Source organism: Austrofundulus limnaeus, unplaced genomic scaffold (assembly GCF_001266775.1).
Source record: "Austrofundulus limnaeus strain Quisiro unplaced genomic scaffold, Austrofundulus_limnaeus-1.0 Scaffold231, whole genome shotgun sequence".
NCBI lineage: Eukaryota > Metazoa > Chordata > Actinopteri > Cyprinodontiformes > Rivulidae > Austrofundulus > Austrofundulus limnaeus.
In genome coordinates this window covers 762,159-780,093 of record NW_013952633.1, presented here as the reverse complement: position 1 = coordinate 780,093, position 17,935 = coordinate 762,159, and the positions used below count along the sequence as shown (strand labels likewise).

The 17,935-nt window shown below is 35.8% G+C and overlaps 1 protein-coding gene and 1 pseudogene across 5 annotated transcripts; one reads left to right on the top strand and one right to left on the bottom strand.

The window, feature by feature from the left end:
• The first annotated feature begins 886 nt into the window (after positions 1–886).
• LOC106525528 (prolyl 4-hydroxylase subunit alpha-2) lies at positions 887–17,344 on the top strand. Of its 5 annotated transcripts, XM_014019802.1 has the most exons (17): positions 889–1,060; positions 3,629–3,702; positions 6,215–6,312; positions 6,862–6,958; positions 8,378–8,529; positions 9,728–9,865; positions 10,120–10,359; positions 11,005–11,201; positions 11,440–11,616; positions 12,492–12,562; positions 12,920–13,019; positions 13,339–13,392; positions 14,064–14,087; positions 14,182–14,247; positions 15,702–15,770; positions 16,061–16,157; positions 16,460–17,344. In XM_014019802.1, the coding sequence occupies exons 3-17, from the start codon at positions 6,231–6,233 to the stop codon at positions 16,528–16,530; spliced, it is 1,635 nt and encodes a 544-aa protein (XP_013875256.1). In that variant the 5' UTR covers positions 889–1,060; positions 3,629–3,702; positions 6,215–6,230; the 3' UTR covers positions 16,531–17,344. The 5 variants fall into 5 exon arrangements, with proteins under 5 accessions (XP_013875259.1, XP_013875256.1, XP_013875255.1 ...); XM_014019805.1 differs by lacking the exon at positions 3,629–3,702 and having other exon boundaries at positions 887–1,060; positions 6,221–6,312; XM_014019801.1 differs by lacking the exon at positions 3,629–3,702 and having other exon boundaries at positions 890–1,060.
• LOC106525531 (sodium- and chloride-dependent betaine transporter-like) overlaps positions 17,197–17,935 on the bottom strand; it is a 9,556-nt pseudogene continuing 8,817 nt past the window's right edge.

The following is a 17,935-nucleotide window of genomic DNA, read 5'->3' as shown; positions in this document are numbered from 1 at the left end:
GAAAGACAGAAAGAAAGAAAGAAAGAAAGAAAGAAAGAAAGAAAGAAAGAAAGAAAGAAAGAAAGAAAGAAAGAAAGAAAGAAGTCGCAGTTTTTTAACAATATTGAAAAAAAGGACTTTGAAAGGATTTAGGAAACTAAAAACAGTTTAAAAACAATTTAAAAATTGAATTACTATGTAAACATATTTTTACCAGGAAAAAAAAGATAAAGAAAAGAAAAGAAAAATGGCCAAGTTTTGACAATAATGCTTCAAAGCCTTGCAACATTGTGCAAGCAATGCTAAAGAACAGTGTTAAATGCAGTGTTGCACCTAGGTTACATTTTTGTGTCTTAAATATGTAGCTATATTAAAGACAAAAATAGAATAAAAAATAAAAATAAACTTTTTTTCAAGAAAAAAATAAATTTAACACCTCTAGACATTGATTCATTGGAAATGCCAGCTTTAGGCCTACAGCACATCCAAAAAACAGACTGACCGAAGTGCTTTACATTAAATGAAAATCTAATTTAATTAGAGAATTTACATTTTTAATTAGCTAATTATAAACAAAAGAAGTAGAACTCAATTTCAGACGCTCTAGTAGTTCAGAGGTTTTCAAACTGAGGTCCCAGGACCCCCAGGGGTATGCAAGTAGTATTTTGGGGTCTTCAAAAAAATCGATAAATTGTTCATTTGATTTTTATTTTAAAATACATAATAAGGGGAACAATACATTAGTAAAACAAACATACCAAACCAAACAAAAGAAAATATTCCCATGGCATTTAGGAGGTAAAAGGACAGTAAGCTATTTTTAAAACAGCATGGGGTTTATAAGGGGGTCCCTAGACCCAAAACGTTTGAGAATCCACCGGTCTAGTACAAGACGTACTCAAAGGCAACACTTTTGCGCGTGTACTTCACATTTTAAGGTAAAAGCCTTCCAATCGTGTTCTGTACGTGGCAGCGCTTCACAAAACGTCCCTCTGTTCTATTCATACCCCCTGGGTACCAAGTGGATTTCAGTCCACGCACAGAAGCGTGACAGTCGTGTTTTAAAGCAGCTGGAGCACAGGTAAGCTGCCTTTATAAGATTATTATCTATTGAGCTGCCTTAAAATATGATTCACTACATCATGTCTGAGTTGTTGGTCTTGGCGAGCCTCCCGAACATGCTGTTCAGAAGAAGTCCAGCAACAAGCTCTGTTTTTATTAAAGGTATCAGAGCAAAAAGGCTTTATGGTGCCAGAGTAGTAACATAACAGCTGCAGTGTCATTGTTTACCGAGCTGTCTGTTCATTCCGGTGTAACTCGAGACACTGCGGAACAGTCTTGTTATTCTGCGAGCAGACGAAGAGGAGAGAAGTTTTAAAACTTTGCGCGAACTTTCTGCCCGGAGGGTGTTGGTTTTCACATGGCTTATCACACGCGCGCGCGCTTTAGAATAAAGTGACGCTATTATTTTATTTCTAATATAGGCAACAAGCTATAAAGCGCAAACAACCAAGACGCACACTGAATAATAACAAMAAGAAGTGTTGGAAGTTTAAGATTTTCTAGAAGCGTCTTAGTTGGGATGACGTCACGGGGTCGACCCAGCTGGAGCTAATGAGCTCCGGTTTCTTCAGACAGGGTCAGCAAAATATGTAACGGTTTAATTAACATAACAAGCACTGTATAATATTATAACAGCTGTCCTGATTTAAAAAGTAAAACAATAATGGGCGGGATATTCTAGGTTTGTTGAATGAATCTGATCATATAAACTGCAGATTGCAGCTTTTATATCACTTTTTTCCCTTAAGGTGGCCCAGTCTACTGTGGAAGCAAACGAAAGACAATAAAAATGCTGGCAGTTCAWGTTGTAATGGCGATGAAATAGTTTGCACGTCATCACAGAAACTTTTAAAGACTGGCCTTGGGGTATATTTTGTGTGAAGTGCTTCATCTGTCTTTTTATAGAAACTTCCAAAGTATATTTAGCTGTTTATTTACATTTTTATGGTTTACATGTTAGCATTAAAATACTTTTTGAAAACTATAAAATAAAACATGAAAAGGTTATTCTGAACCAGTCTTTTCTTCCAGTCCTAGCAAATGTCTCATGGTCACCAAATACACAGGTTGGTTAATAAAAGGATGTGTGCTCAATGGCTGATGCCCTGCAGGGATTTATTTTCACTCAGTACAGAAAGACACAAACTGAATGTGGCAGCAGCCATAAATGGGWTGCAATAAAGAGAATGATGTCATAATTCTGTCAGCAGTGATTTGGCTATAAGGCAGGTGATATGCAGACTCAGATAATGACTTCCAACATTCAGCTTGTACATAAAAAAAATAATAAAAATACAAACACATTTTTCTGTTGCTTTGTGTTTTTCTTCTTTTGTTGACAAATCTRCATCAGTCAGTGTGGTCATGTCTGGTTTAATACTGCCTAGATAGATTTATTAAGCTAATAGTTTTATGGCACAATAAGGTTTTTGGAACAGCATTGTCCTCATGTCCAATTAGGATTTTTATTATATAAATATATATTATTATATTTGTAACCACAATGGTGCATATTTGAGCCCACAAGTTAATGTTTTAGCAGCACTCTGTTAACATTTCTTTTGTGAACTTGTTTCYAACAGTCAGAGATAGATAACTTTAGAAACAGAGCTGTTTGGTTTTTTGGTTATTGATTTCAAACTCCAGTTTAAATCTGCTTAACGCTTAGCTGATTTTTAAACCCACTTTGTTTTCTCTCTGATTTTGTCCAGTGAAAACAGATCTTAGTCAGGAAATTGTCACTTCCTTCTTGTTTGATAAGTTCCACAATGTTTCTACAAGATTCATCAAGATTGCCTAATAGGGAGTTCCTAGAACCCTCTTATTTTAAATGGAAAGGAAAGTCTTAAGTCTGTCATGATTGGACTGATTTTAAATCAGTTAAAAACTTGGGATGTATTTGGTGTAACTGTTAAAAGATCCAATGATTTGTAAGCAAAACTAACCATTTGCAATGAATGCACAGTAATATGAATTGTTACATACTGGGCAAGTGGTTTTCATTTTGCAGAGGAAATTAAAAACTGMAGAGCWACAACAAAGGCAAGTTCAAATCTGAACCTGGCATGCTCTGCTTGCAGTCTGACAGTCAGGTTTTCCCATGATCTTCACAGTTTTAACTTTATCGGATGTCTACATAACCCTGCACATCCAGAATGATGGGGCGGTTTGTGTTACTCACCAGCCCAGTTCACAGATTCCTATCAGTCAGTTTGTATTTAACATTAAACATTTACTCGATGCAATCTCTCTGCTTGATGTACGCACAGCTCAGTGTGACGGGGAGTGGACACCTGGCATACAGCTGAGTCCCTCAGCTTTCTGCCCTGCAGCTTTCGTTTTTTTGCTGTATAGGGGAATGGTTAAAGTCCTGACTGGTTTTTGAAGAACGTAGAATGTGGTTTTAACTGTGAGGCGGCACTAGAGCTGTCGCCTCTCAGCGAGAAGGTCACAGGATCGTCTTCTGGCCTGGGGCTTTTCTGTGTGGAGTTTGCATGTTCTCCTTGTGCACAGGAGGGGGGTTCTCCAGATACTCTGGTTTTGTTTGTCTCTGTATGTCCCTATGATGGACTTTTTGCCTGTCTAGGGTATACCCCACCTCGTGCACAGTGAACACTGGAGTTAGGCACCAGCTCCCCACGACTCAGAAAGGATAAGAGGGTAAGAAGATTAATAATTGATGATTTTTACCACCATAATTTAAAAACAAAATTAATGTGACACTTAGTAACACAAGTTTTCAATAATGTCTTTGCATCAAACAGTTGATTTTTGTATCCTACTTTGGAATAGTAATCATTACGCATCAACATTTCCAATCAAATTTTATCCAGTTTTCTCAAAACTAAATAGAAGTAAACTTATTTAAACATTTCCATTCAGCACTAGTGTGATCAGAGACAGCTGCTGTTCCTATTTGCTACATTTTAAGGGTTTGTGTCAGATGTGAGTTCACTGCTGGTGTAAACATTTTCTCCCCAGGAACCACTGCCCCATTGCAGTCCTTGGATCCTAACTGCTTTACCACAGTGTGTTTATTCTTATCTCCATCATGGAGCCACACCCTCCCTATGTATATTTATTTATACCTGTATACAAAAAGCAGGAATCCAACACATTGTGAAGACAAAAATATATGTTTTATGAWAATTGACATGCACAAATGTGAAATAAATAAAGAGACAATGACTCAGTATAACTCTATGTTCATGGTAATGGTTTAGGTGTGGACAGTTGAAAATCCAGACACCCAGGTGCACCCACCACATCCTCTCCTCTTCAGCGTGAGTAGGACCTAAAAATAGGGGCGCAAAAAGGACCCAGAAACATCTGGGGCTGGACTTTCCTCCAGAAATGTGACATCACTGTTAGAGCCTGCAGCAACAGGCGCCAGTGCTTTGAGCTGAGCAATCATGGCTGTAAATTACAAGGGGAGAGATTTGGTCATTTATTTTCTGTTTTAGGACTGTGGTAGTAATTATCGGACCCAGCACTCTGAAAACTATTAGCAGCCAAATATAAGACTCAAAGCTATATCTGTGCTAAGAAAAGATTTGCAATTGGGGAGAACTTTGAATATTTTTTTTAAGTTACTACCTGATGGTATTTTTACAGATCTCTTATAAAATCTAATTTAGACTGATAAGTTGAGTATTAAATAAAACAAGTTAAAGTTCATTCATTGCATTTTGAACAATCTTAATTTCATGACATCCATGCAGCTCTCCAGACCAGAGACTACAGAATGACTTGTCTGTGCTGGGAAAGTAAAATTAAGCTTWTTTTATTTAATTTTTTATAGCAAACATATTTGAATGTGTGAGTTGGAGTTTGGTTTTAAATGTGTATATTTTACACACACCCAGTGTGGTACATTCCAGTGTAATTACTATAATTCTACAAAACTAAGAATGATGAAAATAGGCTCCTTGAGTTCATCTACATAATTACAGTTCACATTTACTTACAACACATAACAAAAAGCCTTATTCTGCCTTTTTGCAGGACTTCTTGCTCTTTGTAAATGACCTTACAGGCAGCTGATGCCTCTTTTTTTAAATATGTGCGCTGCCCTGCAGTTTTACTTTACGAAGTTCATTCACTCCGTTTGCCGTTTTAGTTCTACTGTTAACAAAAAATAAACTTTTAACACATGCTCCATAGAATAAATTCAGTTTTGAATTATTAGAAATTTAGCGTAAGTTTAGTAAGCGGGTGTTGCAGAGTTAGAGTGATATCTGAAAAGACTTTCTAACCAAAGGATTATCACAGTGAGCCGACATCATCCTTTTAAAGTCCCAGTTTGTCTGATTACAGAGTGGTGCAGACAGAGGACTGTGTGTGGTTCATGTTTGGCCTCGGTGATGTTTAAGTGTTTTACACATAAACAGTAATCTCTGAGAGCTGAACAAAACCCAGGAGACAGAAGTGAAGCAGAGCCACTTTCACAAAGAAGATCTGGTTCATGAATAAAGTTCACGCAGCTCAAGTTCCTTTTGCCCCAGATACAGTATGATCAATTACACAATGTTTTGATAAAAAATGTAGGATAAACAAAGAACAATAGATTTTGCATAGATAAGTAAAGCCRTCTGATGAGATTATATCTGTTTCAATTTAGACATCACTGGCCATCTAGTGGGCATGCAGAGTTAAAAAAAATCAACTTCGACTAACTTTTTCTGTACACAAACCATCAAAACAAGAAATTTACTTAAGTCCAACTCCACTTTGCATAGATGAAGCAGTATTTGTTATGAAACAGTCGTATTTCTGTAGTGTCCTACTTTTTTTTATTAAAAACACACACAGCTGGTAATGACTCATTCATTGGACGTTTTTTTACATTATTTCAAGGCTGTCAGCATTTTCAGTCTGGAAACACAGGATCATTGTACAAATGTCATCTCAGGCTACAGAAAATTGTGGTACTGTTGATATTTTTCATTGAATGATAAAAAAATCACATAAATCCTGTCTGACAGTCCATTGCAATTAGTTTCAAAAGAATCTAAAYCATAAATATTAGATGGAGATTCAACTCAATTCAAATACTTAATTGATCCCAAAGGGAAATTACAGTCAGTGGKTTTTTTTTTCTGCAAGGTTTTGTGCAGTTTGTTCATTCTTTGTTTTATAGCAACTTGATGAGTTTTCTGTTTCTTATTTAAAGTTACAGAGCAGGCAGAATGGAGAAGTTCCTGTTTCCTATYTCCTGGGTTTTGCTCTGCTGCTGCTGGACGACACATGCAGAAGTTTTTACATCCATCGGTGAGTTACAGATACTTTGTTCATACGTTCAGAACTTACATGTGCTGACTGTCAGTTTGATAGAAATTGCAACTGTTTAGTCGTACTTTGGATTTAATTATAAAACAACATATTAGTATAGTAGAATGGTAAGTGATTTAAATATGTTTTCCATTAGGTATCTAATTTCTCAGCAGTTTGCATTCTGAGAGTCAAATGACTCACTGTGCCTTTCTGAACCTTCCAGCTCAGTTATTCTGGTTGCTTCATTWTTCCTCTGCTGTGTGTGAATTACTTACAGCTGAGTGCCTTTCTGAAATGTTAGAGCACACCAAACTACCATCTCTTCACCAGCTCATGGATTAAGATTTAGCTAGAGTTTGCTTAATAATTCTGTACTATCTAAACTCTGCAGTATGAGGATGAGGACATCAGCTCAAAAAAACTTTGTTACTAAAAGAGCTTTTAAAGCAAGGCAAAACACATTTAGAATGAGCAACATTAGTAATTTAAATTTATGTAACAGCTTTGGCTGATTTACAAYATCTGCATGCCTGTTTTTTTCTGCAGGACAAATGACTGACCTGCTCTACACAGAAAAGGAGCTGGTTCAGTCCTTGAGAGAGTACATCAAAGCTGAGGAGTCCAAACTTGCTACTGTCAAAAGGTATGTTCTAACCATGTGACTTAGAAAAAAACTTAAAAAAAGTATTTCTTTTAAATGGGATGTAACATGTAAAATCCACTTTTTTAGCCATTAAATGCATTTGGTTGTGTAGTTGGAGTCTGTAAGAGTGCAGAAAAGTTTAATTAGTTTCTCGCTGTGCTGTTTAGATCTCTCTGACTTTATATTCAGTTTGGGCCACGTTTTCCAATCCATTCAGTTTTTTTCTATTGTCTATGACATTTTCTGAACTATTACATCACAGTATTTGTGACGGAACTTCTAAATAAGATCTTGACTTACCAGCTACAATTTCATCATCTTCATTCTCCTCTGGCTSTGGGTCAGACTCTGGCTCCAACATGTGAGGCTGGATGGACGAATCTTCTGTTGTTGACATCTTTTAATTAATTAGTTTTTGTACCGCTATATAGTCATAAACCGCTCTATGAAACTCGAATGGACAGGTCTGGAAGCTGGAGGCGGGGTGTGAAATGTTTCTTTTGCATTTAAAGAGACAGACTCAAAACGAGTTGATTTGAGACACCTCAGAAAAAGGGTGAAGAGGAGGAAAAAAATGTATAGGTCTTCTGGACCGGTTCTTCTCTAATGAAACGTTTCGTCTCTTCTCCAAGAGACTTCTTCAGTCTGAGAGTTTCAGGCAAAATTCAGGCTTTTGTGATGTGACTGATACTCACATCACATGGCTATCGTTGACACCTAATTAACACTTATTGTTACCAGGGGGTGGAGTGATACTGGCAATAGCTGCGCTGTAGGAGGAGGACAGCTGAAAACGAAGGCCTCAGCCTCTGTTTAATGATGGACGGTGAAGAGGAGCTTGTGGATTTACAATAATAAAGAATTCAAACTAAAGCACTGCAGTTCCACTTTATATAGACCCCAGCTGAATGGTTTAAATGTGAAAAAGAAGTATTTAAAAGGATAATATGTCCACTAAATAATAACAATATTTTTACTAATATGACCAAGTAATTCCCTTTTTCTTTTTTACGTTAACCTCTCCAGAACTTAACAGCCTGAAATATTACACTTTCTACTCTGATTTTGATTCATGATTGGAACTAGAGCCTTATTGAAATGATGAATATGGTAATTTTGAAATGAAACAGTATTTGTGTAGATTTCCCAACAGAAAAAAATGACTAACATCCTATTTTATCAACAATCTCCAGATGTGATAAAAGAAAAGTTTGTTACAGCTCCAAAGTGATTTCTTTGGTTTTAGTCTCAGKTTCTGTGTTATCTCAGCCTACTATGTGTAGCTATAATGTTTCTGTTTTGTTTAATTTTAATTCTAAACTCTTTCAGACCTTTCTGAGTGAAGTGTAAATGTGACTTTTTAGGATGTGTACATACTGTGTGTTTTAAAAGTATAGAACTGTTTCTTGTCTCATTTAGTTGGGCCAGTAAACTTGACGCCCTGACCCGAGCTTCCACTTCTGACCCCGAGGGCTATCTGGCCCACCCTGTGAATGCCTACAAACTGATGAAGAGACTCAACACAGAGTGGTCTGAACTGGAGAGCCTGGTGCTTCAGAATCCATCTGATGGTAGGGAAACTGCTCTAGCAGCTGCATAAAGTTAAATAGTTATGTCAGGGCTTTGATCACAAGCAGTAACAAATCTGTTAAGTTTTGTAGTAATACCGGTTATAGACACTGAAAACGRTACAGGAGAATTTTACTGACTGGTGTCAAGCAACAAATATAAAATCCCCTTGGAACATGACCGTGGCGTGATAGAACTTTGGCAGCAAAACGGACATTTCTGCTGTGCAGCTTTGCTCAAAGACTCCCCTCCTTAAACAAATGGTTGAAAAACTGAGCCTGTCATGTTTTCACTGCAGCTGTTCCCCATCTATGCATATTTTGGCCATGTTCTCTCTCCGTGTGTGTGTTCATGTTCAGACACAGGCCCTTATCTGTTTGGAGGCAGTTGAACAGATCCAGCCTGAGTGTGTCCTAAAATTGAATCTGTCTACGTGGCTGTTAAAGTGGGGGTGAGCAGGCTGGGCGTACACTTTTTAAACACAGATTGGTGCAAGATATTATTTAGTCCAGTAGAGGGTTTTTTTTAACCATTTTAATAGATATGTTTGCTCTTGAGCAACACAAACATATGTCAGATGAAATTCTTCATTTACAAACTAAAAATACTTCACATTGCACTTTAAATGCTTGCAGCTGGGTGCCAATAACTTTACAATTCACATTAGAAGTTTATGAGGTGTTCACAAACTATGAAATTTAATAATAAAATTTAGATTAGTAAAGTCAAATCATGGCACTTCTGCTTTTTTCTGTGTGAACAGTAGCAGTTATTGCAGTTTTTAACTGAAAATAGTAGTTGGAAATTGAAGGGGACATAATTTGGCTCATCCTTTTTTAAGTCGTAATGAAATTTMTGAAGTAAGAGCCAGTCAGGCTTAGTGTGATATGTACCTTTTAACATAGTGACTGTCATTATTAGTGACTGAGTTTAATCAGTCTATCCATCCATCAATAACAGGGATCATCAATTYCGGTCCTCGATGCCCACAGCCCTGCATGTTTTACTTGTTTCTCTGCTCCAACACACCTGATTTGAATGAATAGATGATTATCAGGCTTCTGCAGAACTTGGAAGAGGTAATTCACTGACTGAATCAGGTRTGTTAGAGAAGGGAAATAAGTAAAACATGGCTGCGGACCTAGAGGGCCGTAGTTGRTGATCCCTGAATAATTTGAATCATTCTTCCTGTCTTTCCAGGGTTCATTGCCAACATGTCTGTACACAGACAGTACTTCCCAGATGAGGAGGATCAAACGGGTGCAGCCAGGGCACTGATGCGTCTCCAAGACACATACCACCTGGATTCAGAAGCATTCTCCAAAGGAAAGCTGCCAGGTAGTCATAGTGATTGGGGATAAACATTTATAGATGAATCAACTGAACTTACAAAATATGTTTGGACAACAACACGTGTTTCAAAATTTGTCAGATGGACAGAATGAGTCTGGTCAGATTTTCATTTTTTTTTTTTGTCCTGGGTTGTTTAAAATTGAAATTTAAACTGAAGAAAAAAAAGCAGCAACTTATAATATACAACTTTTAATATTCACATATTATAGAAAATGTATTTTTTTTTACATTTGTTCCAGGTGTGCACTCTAACACCGTACTAACGGTGGACGACTGCTTTGACATGGGAAAGACGGCGTACAATGATGCAGATTATTACCACGCTGTGCTGTGGTTCCAACAATCTCTGAAGCAGCTCGACGATGGAGAAGAAGCTGTGGTCTCCAARGCAGATATTTTGGACTACCTTAGCTACTCTGTTTATCAAATGGGTGACTTACCTCGAGCTGTCGAGCTGACACGGCGACTTGTAGCCATCGGTAATCTTTTTTTAAACTTTTAATAATGGTCAGATGGTGCTAAATACAGATTTTGATTGACTAAAATAGCATTTTTTATTTTGCTATGTTTTAATTTCCTATAGCAGTCAATCAATAAAACCAGAATTATATAATGTGACAGAATGAATGAGTTTATATTCTYATGTTTTACTAATAACTACAGTCCACCTTCTACTTTAGCTTTGGTTTGACTCTGTACTCACCACAGCAATGGGGTGTTGTTCATTCCATGCAAAGGCTTGTGGTTTTAAACAGTTATTCTTGAACCAAGAGCTTTGTGGACAGCTGCAGACCATCTTCTTAGAGCTGTCATATCCTTGTTTACGTGTCATGTGAAAGAAATGTAGGTATAGTTGATGCACATTCATTTTGTTCTAAAAGGATGAAAAAGAACAATAGAAATGTCTGTGCGGAACTGAGAAGAGCACTAAATTTGCCCCCAGGTCCCAAAAGAAACTTTAAATAATCATAACAGGGTGTATTCAGCTTTTTGGTAAAGTTTGAGAGAGAAAAAAAAAGATATTTCTGTGCAACACATTGGAACACGAGTCATCAAAAACTGAAACTTGTCTTAGGAGGCAGTAGTTTTAGAGAAATGACAACTTATGTTTTTTGCACTAACAGACCCGGCTCACGACAGGGCAGGAGGAAACCTCCGTTACTTTGAGCGGCTGCTGTCCAAACAGCTCAACGAAATGGAGCAGGCTGACCAACCTGCCACTGAGGAACCCATCCAGCTAGGGACCTACAGCCGACCCAAAGACCACCTTCCAGAGAGGGAGGCCTATGAGAGTCTTTGCAGAGGAGAGGGGATACAAATGGTAAGTTCTGAAAACAGAAAAAATATCAGTGGCTGCCGATGTAATCAGTGAAACTACTATGTTTATTAGTTTTGAAGGAGACATTTTACCTGACCTTACATTGTCCATTGGGTAACAAGTAGTGCATATTATGTTTGGTAGCATGTTTGCGAACTATTGTGAATTTTCAAAATGTCATTTGTCAAAGTTGATTTGTTTGGTCTTTTGAAACAGTTTTTATTTAATTATTCTTTCCCAGACTGAAGCCAGGCGAAGCCGTCTGTTCTGTCGCTACCAAGATGGTGACAGGAATCCCCGTCTCCTGCTGAAGCCCATGAAGGAGGCGGATGAGTGGGACAGCCCACACATCGTACGCTACCTGGAAATGTTGTCAGATGAGGAGATTGAGAAGATTAAAGAGCTGGCAAAACCCAGGGTGAGACTAACAGTGCATATAATAAAATATTAGAGTTTCATGCTTGTTTGTTTCACACTATATGTGGTTTGTTAAATTTTCCACTTAAATGATTTTGGACTCGTTTGTTTGTATTTGAAAGAAGATGTAGAATTTGTGCAGAATCCTTATAAATCACTGCAGTTTTTAATAAAAATATTACTCAGTTTAAAAAATATATATTTATTTGTTTATACTACAATAATTAGTGGACTTATTATTATTTTCATTTATTTACTCTGATTCAGAAACACAAATATTTCTGTCCTATGGTACATCTTTTATAAAAGCAGTGAAACCTGATGTCCTTTATTCAGCATGAGGAATACAGAGATGGCATTATTAATTACATCAGAACAATAATCTACATCAGTGGTTCCCAAAGTTGGGGTCGGGACCCACAGTGGGGTCCCGAAACATCAAGGTGGGGTCCTGAAAAGATTTTTTCTCAATTAATTACCCTAAATGACAACAATTTTTTGCCTTTGTTGTCACAAAAAAGTAAAGTAAGTGTACTTAAAATGGACAAAAATAGCATAGTAAATATTGTTAATATGCTCTTGTTTAAAACAATGTTTATCAACCAACAACAGCTGGGGACACAGGTCTCCACTGCTGGTATTTTGTGGGTCAAAAGCTGAAAAGTTTGGAAACCACTGATCTACGTAACACTTTGATTGTTTGCTGTGTGTATTTAAACTGGTCACTGAATTTACATGTAAAGATTAGAAAGGATTTCTGACAAGTTTAATAAACAGGATTACTGCCGGGAAACTTGAAAGCGGTTATTGAAAATATAAAATGATTTTTGTAATGCTATGTTTATTCCGACCCCCCCCCCTTTTTTTAATTGGAAGCTTGCCAGAGCTACTGTCCGTGACCCCAAAACAGGAGTTTTGACTACAGCCAACTACAGAGTATCAAAAAGGTCAGTTATTAAGAGAAAGTATTCTCCTGTTGTAACGTTTCATGTCTAATACATACTTAAAATTCATAAATATTTTATGTTCTTTACAGTTTTGACTAACTGTGCACATCCTTGCCACATTTTTTGTTTGTATGTTTTTTTTTGTTTGTTTGTTTTTCTAATAATTTTCAGGTTAAAGCCTTGGTTTATGCAAATAATTAATACCAATAAGCATTTTCCCGTGCTTAAAAATGTATTTTTACCTTTTTAAAATGTTTAAATGAAGCTGGAAAGTGCCATACTTAAAAAAGAAACATATTTCCATTTATCATATCTATTATATCAATTATTATAAATGGTGCATGCTTGTTTCCTTAGTGCCTGGTTGGAGGGAGAAGAGGATGTTATCATTGAAAGAGTTAATCAGAGAATAGAAGACATCACTGGCCTTACAGTAGAAACTGCAGAGTTACTGCAGGTAATGTTCTTAATTTTTAATTACACAAATTACTACTTTATCTCATATTTGATTGATGGTATCTCACTTAAAATGCCTGTAGTTGTATTAGGTTCTTGTTTTTGTTAGAATTTCTTTCAAATATATTGTTCAGCAAAAAAAAATAAATATCATCTGGTTTCTTTAGAGCTTTTTGACAGATTGTTGTTTTTTAGTTGAGGTTTGTGGTTGTAGTTTGTGTTCCCAGCTCATTTTATGCTCATCATTTGAGTTTAATGGACAGAGAAATTTTATTTGTTAGTTTTTGTGTGTTTAACATGTATTTTGGAAAACTTACCAGGTTGCAAACTATGGAGTTGGAGGACAGTATGAGCCACACTTTGATTTCTCGAGGGTGAGTTCAGTCTCTTTCTGCCACTTTTGTGTGTCCATATCTGTCTGCAAACTGCAGTAATTTGTATCATTTTTACATACTAAGCTAATCTTTCCTTTAGAGATCCATGTTTGTTTGTGTGCACAAGGGATTGATTTTCATAGCTAATTTAACTCTACAACATGTATGTATGTTCACCAGAATAATACAAAGAGCTATTCCATCAGCTAACCAAGTGTGTGAATATTTAAGATGTGCAAATTACCCTGGAAGGCATGCTAAGCACTTATTTTTGTAAACCTGCCAGTTTAGATCACGCTACACATTTAAACAGATTTGACTTAATTTTTTCTTCACACTTCCATATTGGTGTTGGCTAATGTGTAACTTGTTGTCATGTTCATGTGTCCTTAACATGACAAAATAGAAAAAAAAACAAGAAAGAAAAGAGGCATAGAGAATGTCATCACCACACAGTTCACCATAGTGTGCCTTTTAAAAAGAAAACTTTATCTTTTATTTGCATTTTATGCTTTAAAACAAGTTATTTGAAGCTGTTCACCAGTTTGAAAAGCAACTTAATCTTGTGACAGAAAACAGAATATTCTGGATAAAGTGCAGTTTGTGCTTTATGCGGTAGGCTCCATTTATAAATCCTGATAATGGGTTAAACATATAAACATCTGTTGCAGCGTCCTTTTGACAGCAACCTCAAGGTCGATGGAAATAGACTTGCTACCTTCCTAAACTATGTAAGTAATGTGTGTGTTATTTATGTCCTGTATTTTACTCTTAAATTTTATCTTATAGAAAGATGAGCCTGATGCTTTCAAAAGGTTAGGCACTGGAAATCGCTTGGCAACTTTTTTAAACTACGTAAGTACGAGTGTTCAGTCGCCGCCGATTGTAGTGGCAGCCGTTTTCCAACCTTTACTTTTGGCTTAACGGGCAAAAGCATTAGCTCTGGTTCAATCTTGGACTTGGATTGATTGACTTTCACAGATCTCCTTCAGAAGGTTGTAGCATTTTAACTAATCATTTGAATCTAAAAAAATGGTGCTGGATAAATATCCATTAGCTGGATATTTGAGTTTTGTTGACAAATATCTAAAAATCCAACGCTTTTTCCTGTCAATCAGTTCCAGTGCACATTGTGAAGAGTTTTGCCAGCCTTTCCCTTTAACATGCAATTATTAAGCCTGCATTTGTTTTCCCCTTACTAAAAGAGCTGCATGGTGACGGTTGCATTTTCTTAGCAAGACATTATCTTGGTTTAGTTTAATTTGGTTTTATTTGTGAACATTTCGGTATTATTAAATATACTATACAGTATATAAACAATTCTTAAAGAGCCTCAGGCCATTAGACATGTCAGCAGAAACACCCTTTGCTCTGGTGGGAATCACTATACAGTATAAGCTCACTGATAGAGACCATTGCAACTAAAGGAATTTATTTCTTATATTTTATTACTGAAACTGAATCTTACCAGCTGAAGAAAACAGAAACTTTAATAAATACATACAGCTATAACACCGTATTAAAATGGGAGCTAAACTGACCTGCTTTCATTCCAGGTTGGTTACTCATGAAGTAATTGGTGGATTATAAATAAAAGAAACACTTTTAAAGGAAGATTTTAATCCTGAAAAAAAAAATAAAAACTAGAAAAATGCTGCACCCTAGAGGCCAAAAAAATAATTGTATGTGAAGACAAAATGCACCAAAAACTGTTTCTTTCTCTGTGATGTATATAATAAGTAATAAAATTCCTTAAATGGTGATAAAAAATGTGGTTATCAAATGCATTAAAGGTATAATTATTTTTTAAATTTGTGATTTGTGGTCTTTTAATATAAGCCAAAAATGTGTTATATGATTCTAGAGCAAGTAGTATTAAATAAAACAAAAGACTAATAAGACAGTATTATGTGGCTGACAACTATGTAAACAACATGATCTGTGTTTTTATTTTCTGACAAGAGGTATAATAAATACACTAACACACCCAGACATTGAACTGTATCACCCCTAAAACTGTCAATCTGTTCAACAAATGATAATAAATCACAAAAAATAAAATAAAAATCAATTTCATATTGTCAGTTTCATATAGTTGCAAAGCTCACAGAACAAAACAATACCCAGCAAGCTGAGTAATTTTTTAATGTAAATAATTTAGTAGGAGGAGCTCTTTCACCTGGGTTTACTTACTGTAATTCTCTGGACAACACTGCTGAAATGCAAGTGATTATAGTATTAGTAGTAGGAATGTGTGGCAATAATGCTTTAATTAAAACAAAGTTCTCACTCATGTTGTCTTTTCTTAGATGAGTGATGTTGAAGCAGGGGGTGCCACAGTCTTCCCTGACTTTGGAGCAGCAATTTATCCCAAAAAGGTAATAAGAGAGTGCACTTTTTATATACATGTTATTTTTGTCACTGCTTGCATATGTGAAGCTTGTTATAAATTGCATTGGCTGGTGGTGCATATAAACAGCTAGGTTTCCTGTTATTTTGTTCTGTGTTGCACCTCATTATACCTAAAACAACCAAAACTCTGCATATCAATAATGCTCTGATGAGTGATTCTTATCATCAAGCTCATAATAACTACATTGTCTTTGATTCAGCTTTTTGTACTCAAGCTTGTTCTATAATTTTAGTTTTTTTTGTCATTTGTCTGAAGGGGACAGCAGTGTTCTGGTATAATCTCTTCAAGAGTGGGGAGGGAGACTACAGGACGAGACATGCAGCTTGTCCTGTTCTTGTAGGAAGTAAATGGGGTAAGTCAAAGTTTCCACTGAAAGCAGGGAGAACGCTACCTGACTTAAACCTTGAGAAATATTTAATTATTTGCTATCATTAAAAAAATAAAAATGAGTGGGTGCTATGAAAAAACCTATAACTGTAACAATAAACAAACAAATGTAATAAACTAGGTTTAACTAAGTTTAATTAGTTCATTAATTGATTTAAGAAGACATGAGGTTGTAGACTGTTTCAAATACCTTCTTAGAAATGTTTAAACTTAACTGTATGGTGATTTGAAAAAAGTAATTCTCAGGTTGTTTTCTTCTGCTCTCAGTGTCAAACAAGTGGATCCATGAACGAGGACAAGAGTTCAGGAGACCATGTGGCCTCACAGAAGTGGACTGAAGTTTGCCCTCACTTATGAACTACTACTACTACTACTACTACTACTACTACACACGCACACTTACACACACTATAGTGCCTTGATTCCAGCCATGATGCAAATCAGAGACAAATTGTTCAAGACTGAACTTGTTAATTTGAATATCAGATCATCCTTTTTTCAGCCGTGTTTCATTACAAAGTCAGTTTAATGAGGAACAAATGTTACAAATATCTAATAATTACATAGCATTAAAAAGAATACAGCTTCTAACAGGTCATGCTTGTTTTTCCAAAATCTTTCCGTGTCCTAATTTGCATTTTTTTAAAAGCTTTAATCTGTGACTATTTTTATTCTGTTTTTAAAGCACTGCAAAAAATAAAAATTAAGAAAATCACTGACTTTCTAGTGGACCTTATTCTGTACATTTTCAAATGGATTAACAGAGATAAAGACAACCAGCATCATTTGTTATAAAATACAGTTAATGTGCTATTTAACATGGTGTTTCTAAAAGCGCAGTATTTATTTAAATTTGACTGTATTTTATTAAAACAATAAAATGTAACATGTATTTTTTTGATTAACTGTTAGAAACCAAGTGTAAAAAGTTTACTAAAACTGTTTCTACAATTTAAAAACTTTATTTTTATGCCATCTTAATATTTTTTTGCACCGTAAATGCTTTAATTCCCCTGTGAACACGGCAACATGTTTATTTTCCCTGTTTCAATTGTGCATTGTTTTCATCTTTATTGTATTTAAATTGTTACACTATTCTCATTCCTTAAGAAGACAATGGAAAGGCAATAAACTACATATTTTGTTTAAATGGTTTTGTCCCCTTGTTGCAAATATTGTATATTGTAACAAATGATATTTAAACACTTTGGCATTTCTTTGGCTCAAGGTGCAACAATTCAGAGCAATAAAAACAAATAAACATGTTTATCATATGTCCAAGTACATTTTATACACACCACAAAGGAATTAAGGCATGTTTTTAACTTTGCTCAGTGTTGAGTGTTTGGCCCTTATCTACACACGTGACTGAAACACTTGCTGGTTTATATTTAGTTACACTTTTTTATCACAACATTCGTAAATTGACTTCACACTTCTGCACAATTTAGTAATAGGTCTGAACGTGTCAGGAGCTTGTTAACTTGGAATGCTATAAGTCTTCTTGACTACATGGATCATGCAGGGACACGTTGGGAAATCCTCCATTATGAAGGATGTGATTGAGCAACAACTGGACAAAGAACTGTTACCTATTTTCTGCTCCAAGTTCTAAACTCATCAGTTCATCTGAATATGAAGGTAAAAATTGTCTTTTTTCCCTGCTTTTGTGAAAATGTGGTTTCAAGGGTAATCACCTAACCTGTGAACTTGTGTTTGTGTATATATATATATATATATATA